Source organism: Cyprinodon variegatus, unplaced genomic scaffold, assembly GCF_000732505.1.
Source record: "Cyprinodon variegatus isolate N-32 unplaced genomic scaffold, C_variegatus-1.0 Scaffold303, whole genome shotgun sequence".
Classification (NCBI taxonomy): domain Eukaryota; kingdom Metazoa; phylum Chordata; class Actinopteri; order Cyprinodontiformes; family Cyprinodontidae; genus Cyprinodon; species Cyprinodon variegatus.
In genome coordinates this window covers 713,697-729,607 of record NW_015150756.1, presented here as the reverse complement: position 1 = coordinate 729,607, position 15,911 = coordinate 713,697, and the positions used below count along the sequence as shown (strand labels likewise).

General features: G+C 37.6%; 1 protein-coding gene across 1 annotated transcript in view; it reads left to right on the top strand.

Annotated features, from left to right (window-relative positions):
* LOC107090607 overlaps positions 1 to 4,633 on the top strand; it is an 11,786-nt gene extending 7,153 nt beyond the window's left edge. The window contains exons 5-9 of the mRNA XM_015384100.1: positions 1,534 to 1,607; positions 2,349 to 2,450; positions 2,558 to 2,590; positions 2,665 to 2,748; positions 4,077 to 4,633. Coding sequence (XP_015239586.1) covers positions 1,534 to 1,607; positions 2,349 to 2,450; positions 2,558 to 2,590; positions 2,665 to 2,748; positions 4,077 to 4,169 — 386 coding nt within the window. The 3' untranslated portion in view covers positions 4,170 to 4,633. The remainder of the gene's footprint in view (positions 1 to 1,533; positions 1,608 to 2,348; positions 2,451 to 2,557; positions 2,591 to 2,664; positions 2,749 to 4,076) is intronic.
* Positions 4,634 to 15,911: the final 11,278 nt, after the last annotated feature.

Below are 15,911 nucleotides of genomic sequence, written 5' to 3'. Positions count from 1 at the left end.
TTTATATTTTAACTCTTCCCTATTATGTTATTCTTATACATTTTTCTAAGGTCCACATTTGTGTGACCATTTTCAATAATCTGCTGTAAATTTGCCCATTGTGGGACAATAAAGGGATTTTCTATTCTATAAAAGGGTAGAAATATATAAGTAAATCTAAACAATGTATATATAAAAAATATATCTGCAAAATCTCTAGTATTCAACAACAAAAAATACTCAGTTGAGCATATTGTGCAAAACAGTAATAAAAAAATTTAACTATCAGATTTATAGTCCCCACACTGCAGATCTATTATAATCTGTCCTTAAATTACAGCCAAACCCATTTACACAGTAACAGATTAAAACGTTTAGATAAATCAAACATTACCGCCACATATCTGACTCAATAACCATTAAAACAAATATTTTCATTCATTTTAGACTGAACTATTCACAGACTTTTATTACATTAAACTGAACTTCCAATTTTCACCACTGTTCGGGGCCAAGTAACCTTTCCTCTGATCACGGAGCAAATCATGGCTTTCTTGGTCTCGTAATGAATCCTGGATAAACCAAGGATACCCAGTATAAATCGGACCCGTCCTTCAAATCGGGCAAAAAGAAGGACCCATTTTAAGGTCGCATTACGAGGACTCTTGGAATCCAACCAGACCTCGGTGCCGCGCTATGACGTAGTCGTCCTTCGAATGTGGCCTTCTAAGGACACGTCCCAGGATTTCAAACAGAGCAATTGTTTTATAATTTTTTGGTAAGGGCGCCCCATTACTGGCTGTTACTCCAGCTAGCAATTGTATACTGTATATTGGATATACCGGCATAAATCACAACCATAACAAACTAAAAACATTAGGTATGATGGAGAGGTATGCTGAAAGGGCACTCAAGTATTTAATTCCCATTGCTTAATCCTTCTAGCGGATTTAGCATGACACTCGAGTGTAGGAAGGAGAGAAGAGGCAGTTTGGGTGCTGGGGTTCTGACTATCCGTGCTACCCCACAGAACACCAGTTGTGGAGAATATTAAAGCAGAAGAGATTTGAGTCTGGTGAGCAAGCGGTCCATCGGACAGTCAGCTAAATCCTGAAGCTGCTCTGAGTGTTCTTAATTTCACCTATAAGCTGGGATCTACTGCCTGGCCAACACTGTTTGACAGCGGGTCATCTGCAACAATCAACCATTATGACAGGGTGCAAAAAAAAACGTTTAGCAGGTAGAGCAATTATGCACAGTTATATTGGGAGGTATTAAATCTTTGACTAAAGGGCAGATTAGACTTCTGCAACCACACATATCAAACGTCGTTTGGGTCTGACCAAAGTGCAAGGGGGAGCCTATTTGAGAACTCGCAAGAACAGCGGCGACGCCGGTGGGAGTTTTTATCTTCCAAAACAACAATGGCACGTATGCAAGGTATCACGGTCCCGGAGATGGATCTAGAGTTGCTAGAAATCGAAGAGGAACAGGTTCTGTTAATGTAGTTGGCAAACAGACTGATTAACTTTTCGTTATGGTTCACCATTTTAGTTTTTCCTCGGTTTTTAAAAATGGTGCGCCACGGCACCGAATCGAAAAAGACGACCACACAGACAGCCAGAGAGGTATACCAAGGACGAATCACAACTGCTTTTTGATTGGGCACTTCTGCTTGGGGTCTGCGTGGGTTTGCGACCGTCCAATGGGTAGTCAGGATTTTTTTGAGAAACAGATTTGACAGTTGCAGAGGCTATGTGTCAGAAGAATAAATTGCCTTAAGCCACTATTTAAAGACAAACATCCATAACTAGACCTTAGTTCTCAGTCTTTATCCTTATTCAAGCCTCTTACTAACACACATTCTTATAACTCAAGCACTAGACATCAGGTGAACACATTTATGCAGAACAGGATACCACAGCCAGTTCAAACCTCCAGAGAAATGGTCTATTTATTACTTATTCCCAGTTACCATGACAGGCAGTCAGGTAATTTTAAGGTCAGTGTTCTCCTTTACCATCATGTGGGACTTATTGCTGAAATGTCTTGCAAAAAGTGCAATTCAGATCATCCTTTTGCTTTAATCCTGCATGTGTTTTGACTCTGATAACTCTAATTATGTTTTTTCTTACCTTTTAGTTGACAGAAAACTTGAAAAGTGATGAAGTTGCAAAGATTATCATGGATGATCGTCAAAAGCTTGGGGAAATAGAAAGAAGTGTAAGATAAAGAGCTTTCCCTTTTAGTTTCTCTATGAAAACAGTTGTTGCCAAAAAATACCATTAAAGTAAAAATATCTGCTGTTGTTTTGTGGCAGAAGATAAAACGTATAAAACCCATCCTTTACATTATGTCTTATCCTGCAGATGCAGTGCTGTGGATGGACTGGTTTCAAGGAATATTCAGATATCCCTTACTCTTGTAGCTGCATATCATCATCAAACACAGAATGTACCTCCAACTCCCAGGTAAAAAAAAAAATAAAAAATCTAAATAATTATCATATAAAATATATTTAATAAAAATTTTGTCAAACTATCTGTTACCCTTCTAATGTGTTACTGTTTTCTCACAGCGATATAGAGGACCATCAAACATCTATTCTCAGGTATTCAGAAAAGTTCCTATGAGCCTTAGCAACACCTAAAATCAATAAGTTAATTCCCACCTTTCTCTCTGCAGTCTTGCCGTGACGTCATCATATATTACGCTGATATTGGCATCAAGATTTTATTAGGTGTCTATTTTGGATTCAGTGTTGTTGCGGTAAGTTCGTTCCTTCCTTCCTTCCTTCCTTCCTTCCTTCCTTCCTTCCTTCCTTCCTTCCTTCCTTCCATTTGTTTCAAGCAGGGATGCAATTACAGTTACAGTTACACATGTAACTGCAAGATTAGTTACACAGTAATCTTACAGAAAATCATAAGCCTAGATTTACAACTAAAAAAGGAGAGGAGTCACCCCCCCCCAAATAATACATGTATATATGCATACATATAGACATACATAATATACATGTACACAAATGCATACATACACTTATGTGAATATACCTATACCAAGCATGGAAACAATAAATAGCTACCCATGCAGTGGCGGAGCTAGACAGGGGTGGCAAGGTATTATATAAAGGGTTTAATTAAACCACAAACAATAAACATTTTCTGCAAAATGTATATTGATTAAACTAAAGCTGCTTACTTTCCAAAACGGATACAAGTATGTACTGTAAAATTTATTATAAATTAAAGGGCAACGCCATTTTTTTTACATTAGGCCCTTGATTTTACATTATTACATCATGTTCTACTCACCCATATGGGTTTTGTGTCATTTGGAGCTGTTCTGAAGATATTCCGTTAGGTTATATCCAAGTAACGTCTACCTATGGGCAAACGACTTGAAGGCACAAACTAAACTGTTCATAATGTATTCTTTATGGTACGCCAGCATTCCTAACATGTAGGTGAATCACTGTCCCCCAGACATCCACGGTTATATTATTTATATCTTTAAAAAACAAAGTGGAGTGTGTATGACGTCATCCGAGCGCTGGACCGGAGTTGTGACAGGCAGCCCGGGCCACAGGCGGCTACGCTCTACCCCTTCTATTCATTTAGCTAGCTAATCTGAATCTTGATCATCAAGATAATCTGTGGTAGTAGCACTAGACATCTTCCAGGCATGAGTAAAACTAGCAGCAGTTCACCGGGTGATTTCATACACTTGCCTCTTTGTTTTTAAAAGATATGTAAATCACATTACAAGTGAGTCAAGAAATGTAGAATTGGTCTTTGGTCGTCTTTTGTTGTTTTGCTTCATTGACAATGCCGCTGTGGTGTAGAAGTTCTTAAGTCTCCTTCCATAATTAACGAAATGTACAATCCCTTCTGTAGCTTTTAAACGTGTCTGTAAGGGAACCAACCAGAACTATTGCTCTAACCAGACCTATTGTTCGTAAATATTTGTGTATTTCCATTTTGAGTAACGGTATTACTTTAACGATTTTCATTCAATCTGGAACTTTTCTGTTTTGACACATGATTGACGGGGCCAATCCAGCAGCTTCTAACTACCTTTCTGTCCACTTGTTGCAGATGTTTGGATTGATCATCTCCCTCAACATGGTTGGGCAGATTAATCGTCATGACCGCTTTGGAAACACAACTATTGCAATGCGGGCTTTTTAACTTTAATACCTCGAGATTCCAATCTGCAAACCAGATTGGACTTACCTGGTTCAGTGGCTGAGCAGATCAAATACTTTGTATAGATATGACTTGTTCACTCCAGACCCCGCCTCTCTGCTTTGGAAAGGATTAATGTGTAATAATGTGATGTTATTTCAGTTTAAAAGATATGTTTCTTTTCTTTGGTTTTTCATTTTTACTAAGATAAAGAGTTTGACAGACTGAACAGTCTAATTGTAAGGGAAACTATTGTGTTTAATAAAATTCAGCATTCTGCATTACTTTTATTTTTTGGTTTTCTGGCAATAATGTCTGGCACAAGAGTGATGAAAAAAGTATCCTACTGGATTTATTTACCTCAGGCATAGAGCAAGTTGATCCGATTTGCAGGGTTAAGTTATCAATCTATTTTTCAAGTATTTAGACATACGTCTGGATGTATCGATGGTTGGATGGATAGACAGATGGATGATGGATGTATGATGGATGGGTGGGTGATGGATGAGTGAAACAGTATTAAACTGTGTTTTTCTTCTTCACTCAATCACTGTATAGAGCGGGGACTATACATTGAAAATTATTTAGAACTCAGTTAACAGGCCTTTCAGACAGATGATCACTCCTGTTGGTTACATAACTCCGAGGAGAGCTCTCCTCGCAAAACAACACAGTGCACTACATAGTGCCCTATATAGTGGTTAGGGTGAACATTCGGACACAGCCAGTGTTTACTACTAAGTGTGGCTTGCTAAGTCCATAGAGACATATGCATCCTGTAATTTGGGTTGGATTGGAGCCAGTTGGCATTCAGAACTGAAGGAAATCAAAGTTAGTTTAGGAGTAAACCAAAACTTAGTTACTTGTAGTACATGCATTACTGCATTACAACTATTTAAGCATGAGATGGATTTAATGGTAAAGGAGCTTTACAACCTGAAAGACTTGGCGCTCATCAACAAAGGTGCATTACCAGAACAGCAGATGCAACATTTAAAAATGTACAGAGTAATGGCAATAAAATAAATAATAGAACATTAAGTTAATGACACATTTTTAAGCTCTAAAATATATACAGGCTTTAGAAGCCTCCATGATTCCTCCCTCAGGAGATGTTCCAGGCATATTGAACTGGGAGGAGGAAAAGGGGATGACCCAGGACATGAAGACACTATGTCTCTCAGCAGGATTGGGAGCAACTCAGGCTTCCCCCAGCACAGCTGGCAAATGTAAAGTCTCTTCTAGGTCTATTGCCCCTGCAACCCAGTCCTTGGCAAAGTGAAAGACAACAAGTATGAGTATGATATATAAAAATGTAATCATATATTTTTTTTTCTTTTCATAGTTAGAAATAAGAAACAAAAAGTAGTTAAACAGCAGGAAGTGCTAAAAGAAATTATTCTTTTTACATTATCTTTTGTAAAAAAAAAAAAAAAAAAAAAAAAAAAAAAGCTGATATAGTGACGTGGTTTGTGGTGAAACTGTAGTTCAAAGCAGGAAATACTCTTTGATCACAAAATATTTCTAACAATTTTCTGGGCTTCCTCCTGGACCTGCAGTAAGTTTTTCTCTCCCTTGATTTTATACTTTGCTCTCTTGTTCTTGTGCAGAATGGGGATGTTTTATGTAAAAATGGTTATGTGTTGTATCTTAAAAACATCTCTTTAATTTTTCTATGATTTTAAACAGGAAAACATTAGTTAGATCTTGAATTATGGAAAAGAAATACTCAAACTAAAAAGGTAATACATTTGTTAATATTTTGTTTTGATTAATTTTTAACCACTATATTGTTTTTTTTTTTCACATTAAAGCTTGTTAAACATTGGCAGGTTTTACTGTCTGACTGCAAATTGGCTCTCTCTGGTGAAACTGTACCCCTTATTCTTCAGACTAAATGGCAAACTCATTCTTTTTAAAATATCTCTATATTACAGCGCTCTCTGTCTCTTATCTGTAGAGTCACGAAGAAAAAGAAAATATGGGGAAAATTAACAGATTCCCGAAGACCGTTTTTGCCTTCTTCAATATCTTGTTTACGGTAAGACAATTTATAGGTAAAAGGGGAAAGCTGCAACAGGTTTTGCATATGACTGTTAATTAATTACATTTAAAACTCATAAAAGTGAATACATTTAAAGAGACAGTTGTAAAATGTAACCAATAAAATATATATTCACTGTTAAGAAAAATATTTACATTGTTAAAACATTTATCAGCTTTGATCAGATGAAAAGTCTGATTGCCCAAATGGGAAGGTCTTATTTGCACGTCAAATATTTAAAATACATGGGTTTTCAGTAACATAGGGAGCATGAAACAATCTTTGAACCATTTTATTATTTATTTATTTATTTGTAATGGGGACAAATGTAACACCTGTTGCTTCCTTCCACGTTTCTATCAGCCATGATAAAACCTCATGTGTGGGCTAAACTAGGTGATCTTCATACAGGCCAACCACATTAACTAAAAGTAAATTAATCAACCGTTTTAGCCAAATAAGTTTGAGCTAAATTACAAAAACATTGACAAAAGTAGAACAAAAACAAGGCTTGAGAAAATAAAAATGATTTCCAATAAAATAATTTTTTTCCCCAGTAAACCCGGAGCAGCTCTGGAAATTCCTTGCTTTATCGCTGCAAGAAGGGGAAAACATTTTTGTGTGTGCTGTGTAATGTCATCACTCTAAGAAATTGATAAATTGCAATCTGTCCCTGCTCAAACAATTCCCTATCACCGCTGTTTTCTATTTCAAACTAAAAGGGGACTGATTGTTTTAGCAGAAAGCATGAAAATATATAATTTCTCGTAAAGACAAAGAGTTTTATATATTGCTTTAATAAGAGAAACGTGTAACATGACCAGCAAGCATAGGTATAGACGAATGGATGTTCGCTTTTTACTGTGCGAGAACCAAAAAAGAATCAATTTAAAAGTATTTTAGCTTGTTAATATTTCATCAGTGATATTTGCTTTTCTTTATTTACCAATGCTTAATATTAGTGCATAATAAATGAATATATCCTTTTATACTTCACTTTATTTTCTTCGCAAACCTGAACTGAATAAATGTACAGTTCCCTTTTCTGTGTTTTTTTTTAAATGTAGCTAATCTTACCTTCTTTCCTTAGGTCGTCGGAGCTTTGCTGATCTATGATTTGATATCTGCTGGCTTAGTTGTCAAGGTAATGTATTAAAGTTGAATGTGCTTTATGTTTGACATGAAATAGTTTAAATATTTTACATTGGGATCTAGTGAGGTGGTTTTAGGTGGCAAAAAATGTAATCAGATCTAGTCTACTATTTTTTCCTTTATATTCTCCTTCACAATACACCAAATCTAGTGCTAAAAAGAGCGTCAATTCTGAGTTTTTTATCTTTAATATTAGTATGTCAATATTGCATATTTGTTTTTTTTGGTCACTTTATAATCAATATACTAATAATTAAAATATCAATTTATGTAAGACATTCCAATTGAGAGTAACCCTGCTGCTGCCCTCTGTTTTAGAGGGAATTGCTTTTTGAATAGAGGAGGTGAATTACATCCACATGGGAGTAACAAATTACTTGGTGTGGGTTGCCTCAAGGGTTTGCCTAGCTCTGTCTCTGGGGCCATAATAATTTAGCACCTATCGCTGAAAAAATATTCAACTATACAGTCCAGTTAAATAAACGGAGATCAGTGGATTTACTCAGTCGGCACTTTATTTACTTACAAAGTAAATTGAGAACAAGACATAGGGAGTGTTGACTTTGTGGGTTAAAGCAGTACGCTTCTGCTCTGAGAAGGTTGCTCTGAGATGATCTACAGTAATACTGCACTCTAGAGGGAAGCAAATCAACAATGCGGGGCCGGTAACATTCAAGAAGTTTGGTCACAATTGCGACATTTTGTTGTTTGAGGAGAGTCAGGCAAAAAGGGAAGCCTTTAGTGAATTTAGTTGAGACAGTCAGCTTTTGGAAAGTGAATACTACAAGCGATAGTCTAATCAGGGCTTACAGACGCAGGAAACAACGACAGACGTTGAGGTTCATCACACTACTAAGCAGAATTCTCACTGGTAATCATGTGGCACAGTAGGGAAGCTAGTATTCTTATAAATATCTGAAATTTCATCATTACGGAGGCTGACTATAAGGAGATGATGCGCTCTGCTCATGGGCTCTTTGTCATGTGAGAACCGTACCAGAACTGAACAGCGCTAAGCCCTACTGATGAACTAGTACCAGTTTAGCGTGTTTCGGTTGTGTCTGGCATGGTCCTGTTCAATTTTCGGTTATCGTGCTCTGACCGATCTTGGCGCGCTTTCAAAGCGGTAGTGTAAATGGGGCTTAAGCCTTTTCTGCCTACATCTCTTAATGCAAATACTACAATGCAAACGTTGAAACTATAGTCACATTTTCTGTTACAGTTATTAAGACAAAAGCTTGGTTATTTTTAACAGTGATAGCAAAAACTTGATTATGGAGGACCAACTCTGGCATAATTAAAAATGAATAGATAAATAAATACAAAATAAATTAATAGGCATACAATTTAATGGATACAAAATATTCCAAATAAATAAATATAAGCCAAAATTTAATTATATGACAAGATATAATGTATAAATACAAACTATATACATAAAATATGTCTTCTTTTCTTCACACATCCAGATGAAAAAATGGGATGGCTGGAAAATGGTCTGGAGTTGGGTCTATGCCTTTGGCATTTTCGGGGTCTCCTTGCTGGGGAGCCATGCTGCATGCAAAGAGAATAAAAGCTGCCTCAAAATTGTATGTACAGGAGTTACAATAAATCACTTGACAAAAATACTTCTTAATCCATATCAAATTGAAATCAATTTGGTTGTTACTCATGCTGTTTTCTGTATAGTTTGCAGGTGTCATGGGGATTGGAATTATTCTCACCCTTACCATTGGAATTTATGTCGTTTTTTCAAGAAACGAGGTAATTTGTTACATGCTTTGTATCAGGGTTGCTAAAGTCCAGTCCTCAAGAGCTACTGTCCTTTAACTTTTAGATGCTTCTATTCTCTAACACACCTGAGTCTAAGGGTTCACTCCCCTCATTTTCCAACAAAGGCTTACTATTGAGCCATTCATTTGATTCAAGTCCCCCACATCTTTTCACAGACATGTATCTGCAAACATGTGTGCAGAGTCCCCATGGACTCAAGGCGGATCCCTCGCATGCAGATGCCTGCAAAGCTAAACTTCTATGGCCGTTTATGTGGTGTCTCCTTAAACTACTTAGTGTAAAAACATCTAGGTGGGAACGAGTATTGATACAGAACAGTTTTAAATTTGTACACTGAGGTGACAGTCTTCCCCAAGAGGTGGCTGACGGTTATGCTGCTCAGGGTAGGCAGTAGCAACAACCTGCGGCATCTCAGCTGCTCTCTCCACCTCACTGACAGATGTGTATTGAGAGAAGAAACAACACCCAACTAGACTTTTCTTTTAGACACTACTTTTGTTTTTGTAAAGCTAGAAGGCAAGCTCGTCCGATAACAACAACAGTGTTGAGAAAAAAAGGTGTAGCAGCTAAACTCCAATGTTTTAAATCGGCTTTTAATGGACATTTAAACCACATTTATGCTACCATTTTATAACCATGCCAAGAATGATCTGAGCATGGTAACTGAAATAACTGTTAAGTGTAAATGGCTTGCAAAACCGATCTGGACTGTGCCAGACAAAAGTGAACTACGGTAAACTTGTAGTAGTTCATCAGTAAGGCTAGCTCATTGGGTCTGGCTCAGTTCTCAGATAACAAAGAGTGCATGAGCAAACCGTGTCATCTCCTTACAGTCAGCCTCCGTGATCATGAAATTTTAGTCATTCATAAAAATACTAGCTTCCCTACCGTGCCACACGATTTCCAGTGATGATTCTGCTTAGCAGTGTGAGGAAACTCAACGTCTGTCGTTGTTTCCTGCGTCTTTAAGCCCTGATTAGACTATAGTTTGAGGGTAGTGTAAATGGGGCTTCTTGTGAAGTGGAATAGTGCTCGGACTGGTGATGTTTCACAAGCCCATGAGAACGCACAACTATATATATTGCGAAATGGCCTAAATAAAGTTAGCTGACATGCTAGTTTAATGCTGTTCGCAGTCATTAATTTCACAGCTTGAGGATACAGACTATTGGCAATTTTAAATGTTCTAGCCTTCATAGCCCTGTACCCTCTCCCTACAGTAGGTGGAGAAAGTAATGTGAAGGGGGATGCTGGTCATGCAGGATGTTGTCTTTTTTTTTCAAGCAGTGAGTGTTGTCGATGTGCTAATCCTGGGAGAGTCATCCCAATGGTTCTCCCCGCTGTTTTCACCACCCATTGAAATGTGTGCTGATCAGCCTTAGATGCTGATGAACCACAACAGAAAGCCGTCAACTCACAATTGATGGCACAGTTGTAAAAGTTCACCATCAAGTATCTGGGTACACAAACGCTAATCAGCTTCCTCAGATAATCGAGGCGTTATTGGGCTGAGGCAGTGTGAGAGCCCCAAGGGCATTAATTTAGTCTCTATTGTCATGATGGGTTTGAGGTGCCTAACCCACATGCAGAGATCACTCAAGAGGCAGAGAAAAAGTTCAAAGATTTATTTACAATGAAGTACAATATATAATGAACTGGTCCTTGGCAGGTTGACTGGTCACGCAGGGGTTCTCCACTGAGGGGGGACAGAGTGGTTAGTGTTGATCCAAGTTACTGCAGGTTTTCTGATGTACGAGGGTATACCTATTCTGAAGTTGAGCGGAGCTGCAGAGGGGGGGAACCTTGAGGGTCCAGAGGCTAGTTGGCAGGCATAGGGCTGAGGGCGTAGGCGGAGGCTTACTGAGTGCAGGCAGGATTCCAGACTGAGTTCCCTCTCAGTTTTCTCTGAGAGCAGGCAGGCAGATTCCAGGCAGAAACAACCCTCCAGGGTTTCACTGAGAGCAGACAGCCGGGGGGACTCCAGAAAGAGTCTTCTCTCCAGGTTTTCAGATTGTCAGGCAGGAATATCTGTGAGACAGAAAAAGACTGGATCAGACAGGTTCACAAACTCTTGGGATCAGAAAAGCAGTCTGGCTCAGGCTTGCTAACCATTACTGGCAAACACTGTGGCACTGGAGTGTCCGTCTCCGCCTCCTTAAGAAGGAGCCTCCTGATGAGCAGATTGAAGACAGGTGTTGCAGTCAGCTCATGCCCCCAGGAGATCTTGTGCGCCCTCTGGTGGAGAAAGTTGACAAAACCTCCAGATCCCAACATCTATCACCCCTAAGTGCCTAAACTTGCCCTTCTCTCCACCATGTCTGTCCCAATGTAGAGAGGTTGGTGGTCATTGCATCCTTTCTTTTAGAATTGCACAAGGTTATTTAGAGTGAAGTGGTTTTATGAAACAAAGACTCCGCATGTTGCACCTCAGTCCTGTTGCATTTCTCGTTGTCATTGTTGATAAGTCCGAGGTCTTCAGTGTCTTTGGCAAACTCGGCAATGAGGTTGGACAAAGAGATGGCAGTGCATTTGTGGATCTAGGTTTATTTTGCTGCTTTAAGACATCGTTTTGAAATATCTGCTTCTTTGGAACAGTTCTGTGCCTCAAATTTGTGGAAGATTTTTGGAACAACCACTTTCACAAGAAAATATGTGTTATTAAATCTGTAGATGCTAATTAAGCTCTGTTGGAGCAGAGATGCATGTTATAGTTCTTGGACGATTGCTCTCTGGGACTTGGGCTGGAAACCCCTACATTAGATTATCTGCATTGAAAAAAACAAACAAACATATTTCCAATGTTGTTCTGCTTCAATTTTGTAGATGTTTGGGCTAATATGGTGCCAATTATTATCTTTTTACCATTCAGGTCATAGAAAGCTTCACTAAAAGTAGTCCAAAATTCAGGAATAATCCAGAACTTCTCATCAAGTCTGTAATGGGCATCTGTTTTGGACTGGTTTTCATTGCTGTAAGTTTTTATGATATTTTCTTTCATGTTCTCCCTTATTTCAATAGCTGTGACCATGTTAGCATCTGAGGTAACTGTCAGCTGCCCCTTCAGAGGAAACAGCTACCCAATGTGTTAGCCCTATTGACCTTGTGCACAGCTCTGTTTACAGTTCATCTGCATCACTATAGGCTGTTATACTTGCTAATGATTATTAATTGGCTTATTCATATGGCTGTGATTTCATTAAGCAGAGGCACGTTTCACAAAGTAGATTTCACAAACTCAGACTCAAATCCTTGATCTAAATTGATTTAGCTGAAAGTTTGAAACTCTGAGCAGCCTTTGGTTTCATAAAGGCTGCTCTTAGTTAGTTTAATCAACTCTGAGTAGTCCACTCAGAGTTGGACATGTGCATAACAAGTAGGGGTGTAAATCACACCCATCATGGCGATTCGATTCAGTATCGATTTTCTGACCCAATGATTTGATTATGTTCGATACTCAAGAATACACCACGATACGATTCGATTAATTAGTTCATTTTTTTTTTACACCTTACAGGCTAGACGATGTTTCAAATTTGAAATAAATCAATGAAAGCTGTAATATCGTTATGCATTTTATTTATTGTTTCTTTTTTAGAAACAACAGCAAATAACAGAAGTAGAAAAGTTGCATCAAAAAATACTGAACAAAATCAGTGCAATGAGTGCAATTCAATACCTCGGCTCCAGAGTGTCGACGTCTCCGCCCCCTCCACAGACGCTCCACTGCACCTCTCCCAAATTGTAGCTGACCGCAGACAGTGCCGCAGACAGAAGGCTGGCTTGTTTTGTTGTTGTTTGTTGTATGACCGAAATTGCGGAAAACAACTCGTGAATTTTGACATGCTAGCAGAGCGAGCTGCACGAGAACGCTGGGACCCTTTTTCCACCTGAATCTCCGCTCTTTTTGGCCCTCATGTCCCTCCGTCGTTTGACTAATGGATCGATGCATCGATACAAAACAATTATTATTTACACCCCTAATAACAAGTATGAGGAGCCATTATCAGAGGTGTCTATTTCACACCACTAGAACTAGGGATTTTAATGCAGAATAAAAATAAAAAAAACATGGAGAAAATGTTTAGAAATATAGACCAACAGCGCTATAGCTGCAAAGGAAAGGGAGATGGTGTAGGAAATGATGCTGCTTGAGTTAAGGTTATAAGTAGTTTGTTATAGCAGGCCGATGCAATATTTATCAAAAGCGCTCTTCTCTTTGTTCTTTCATTTCTAGATCACTTAATTGTTCAAATTATTCTCAGTGAAAATCCCTTTACTGGTCTTAATCACATTCATATTTGGAACTATAAAAATAGATTTTTTTAAATTCCATTATTTCCAGCAGAAACTGAATTTCAGAAAGTAAAAAAACAAAATTGTACACTTTAAATGGCCATTTATCAGCATGACTTGATATTTATTTATGATATCTAAAATACATTTTTTCCTAGATAGGGTAGCATAAATTAAGACCATTAACAATAATATGGAAATCTAAAATTCATTTTTAGACAACTAGACTGTTCATTTTAGAAATGAAAAATGTAATTTTGTTTGAAATGTTAATTTGACATAAAATACATGTTCAGTCAAACTAATGCATATTAAAACGGTCTGCCATAGGATGTTATAACCAAGATAACATTATGGGGAAAACGAGTTCACTGGTTAAATGGTAGTTGATCAATTCAGGAAGGTGGAGACAGAAGACACTCAGAGTTTACTGAAGAAGGCCTGCTCCGACCAGATTAGCTTGGGGCAGAATGTTACTATGGCAACAGAAACAGAGGTTTAGTAATTTATCTTTGTGAAATGGAAAACTTTAGAGTTTCCTGGATTTCACTTTTAAAGAACTTAGTTTTCAGGTTCCAGGTCTGCATAAAGGTTTGTTTAAAGGATCCTTCAGCCTTTGAGGTTAGACATGGTCAGTTTTCCTTGGATTCTGACAGTTTTTAATAAGTCAGATTAACCTGGGCACTCCAATATGCACATTTTACTTTGTCTTTTAATGTTGGGGAAAAAAATAACCTTGTTGCTTTGGTATAATTTATTTTTGATCTTCTTAACAACTGTTTTTTCACTTATTTTTTCAGATAATGGGTTTGATCTGCGCCATCAACATGATTCATCAGATCACTGTTCATGATCAGGAAGTAGAAACAGTTATTGAAATGAAGGCTTATTGACATTACTGCTGTCTTTTTTGGAAGGAATATTTTATGGCATGATGCAAAGAATTCTTGCTGTTTAACTTTATTATGATTAGCTTAATTAAACAGTTACAGAAATATGCTTTGCTAATATTTTCATTTAAACCCATGAACTTTTCCTAATTTTGAAACTTTAAATGTAAACATATTTTATTTCTATTTAATGTAGTGGAATCCAATGGAGCCCTAGTCCACTTGGCTAGAGCTGAACTCCTGCAATACTAGATGCATAATTTTTTGCACTATAACTGAGTTAAATAAATTGTTTGATACCGTCATCTTTACAGCTGAATGACTAACTGTTGACACGGAAATTCAGGTGTGTTGCAAAAGAAATGCATATTACAGGTAGAGGTCAGTCAGTATCTGTGAAGAACTTGAAAATAACTTGAACTGTTGTATGTAAAGACAAAGTGTTGTACAGTTGTGAAGTAGAATGATAAGGATGCAGGGTTTTCAACATTGTAGATAAGATTAACTGTATAAACTGTAATCTCACTATAAAAGCATCTGTTATGTGAATGTATCAGAGGGTTGTCAAATAATGTGAGAGAACAAGCATCATGAAGAGCAATGAACAAAGCCTTCAGTTCAGGGAGAACATTTAAAACATGTTTAAATAAAGACAAGATTTCTAAACAATATTCAACGCTTTGAACATCTCTCAGAGCTCTGTTCAAGCCATCATCTTAACATGAAGGGAGGATGGACCAACTTCAGACTTACCAAGACATGGACAGACATCCAGCTAAACTGACTATAAAGTTCAAACAAAGTTAAGTCTGCTTAGGTTGAAGAAACCCATTTATGAGACAAAAGCCATTTGATGCCTGAACCTTTTTAATGACTGTAAAACCTATACAGACTAAAACTTAAGCAAGATCAAGAGAGCTTTTGTCATCAATTTATGATTATCTATTAGGACTTTTACCTATTATAAAGTGCTCAGAAACAGCCCAGATTAGGTAAGGTACCACCAATTGAGCTCAATGTAGAGAGATTACAGTACTTCCTCAGGATCAGTGGTACCTAAAAACTCAATCCAGATTTAACTGATCATGAATGCATGAATAAAGGCCAGAATCGAGATAGCATAAAATCTTTCTTTTATACAGTTTACATGGAAGAAGATGAATTCATTCAACTTCATCAGAGCTCTGGAGACTTCAAGGACGGTTCCACGGACTGTATTTTTGGCCGAGCAGCTTAGCATAAAGGCGTACATTAAGTAGCTTGTGTAATTTCACATGGCCATTGTGAATTAATATGAGCACTGAGAGTTGATATGACAGGAAGAAAAGGTTTTATTTTACTCTGCGGAGGAAAACAACACAAACAGTTGAACTGTAAAGAAAATTCTGACACACATACATTGAGTCTTCCCGAGAGAGACACTTCACTTCATCAGACATAAATTTAGTCAGATAAACATTTCAGACAACTGTTTTCCGTTCACACCAGAAATAGGATGTGAAACCTTGACCACAATAAAGACATGTTTATCTATGTTTCCCCCTTATTTAAACTAGGGAGCAAACTTTTTCT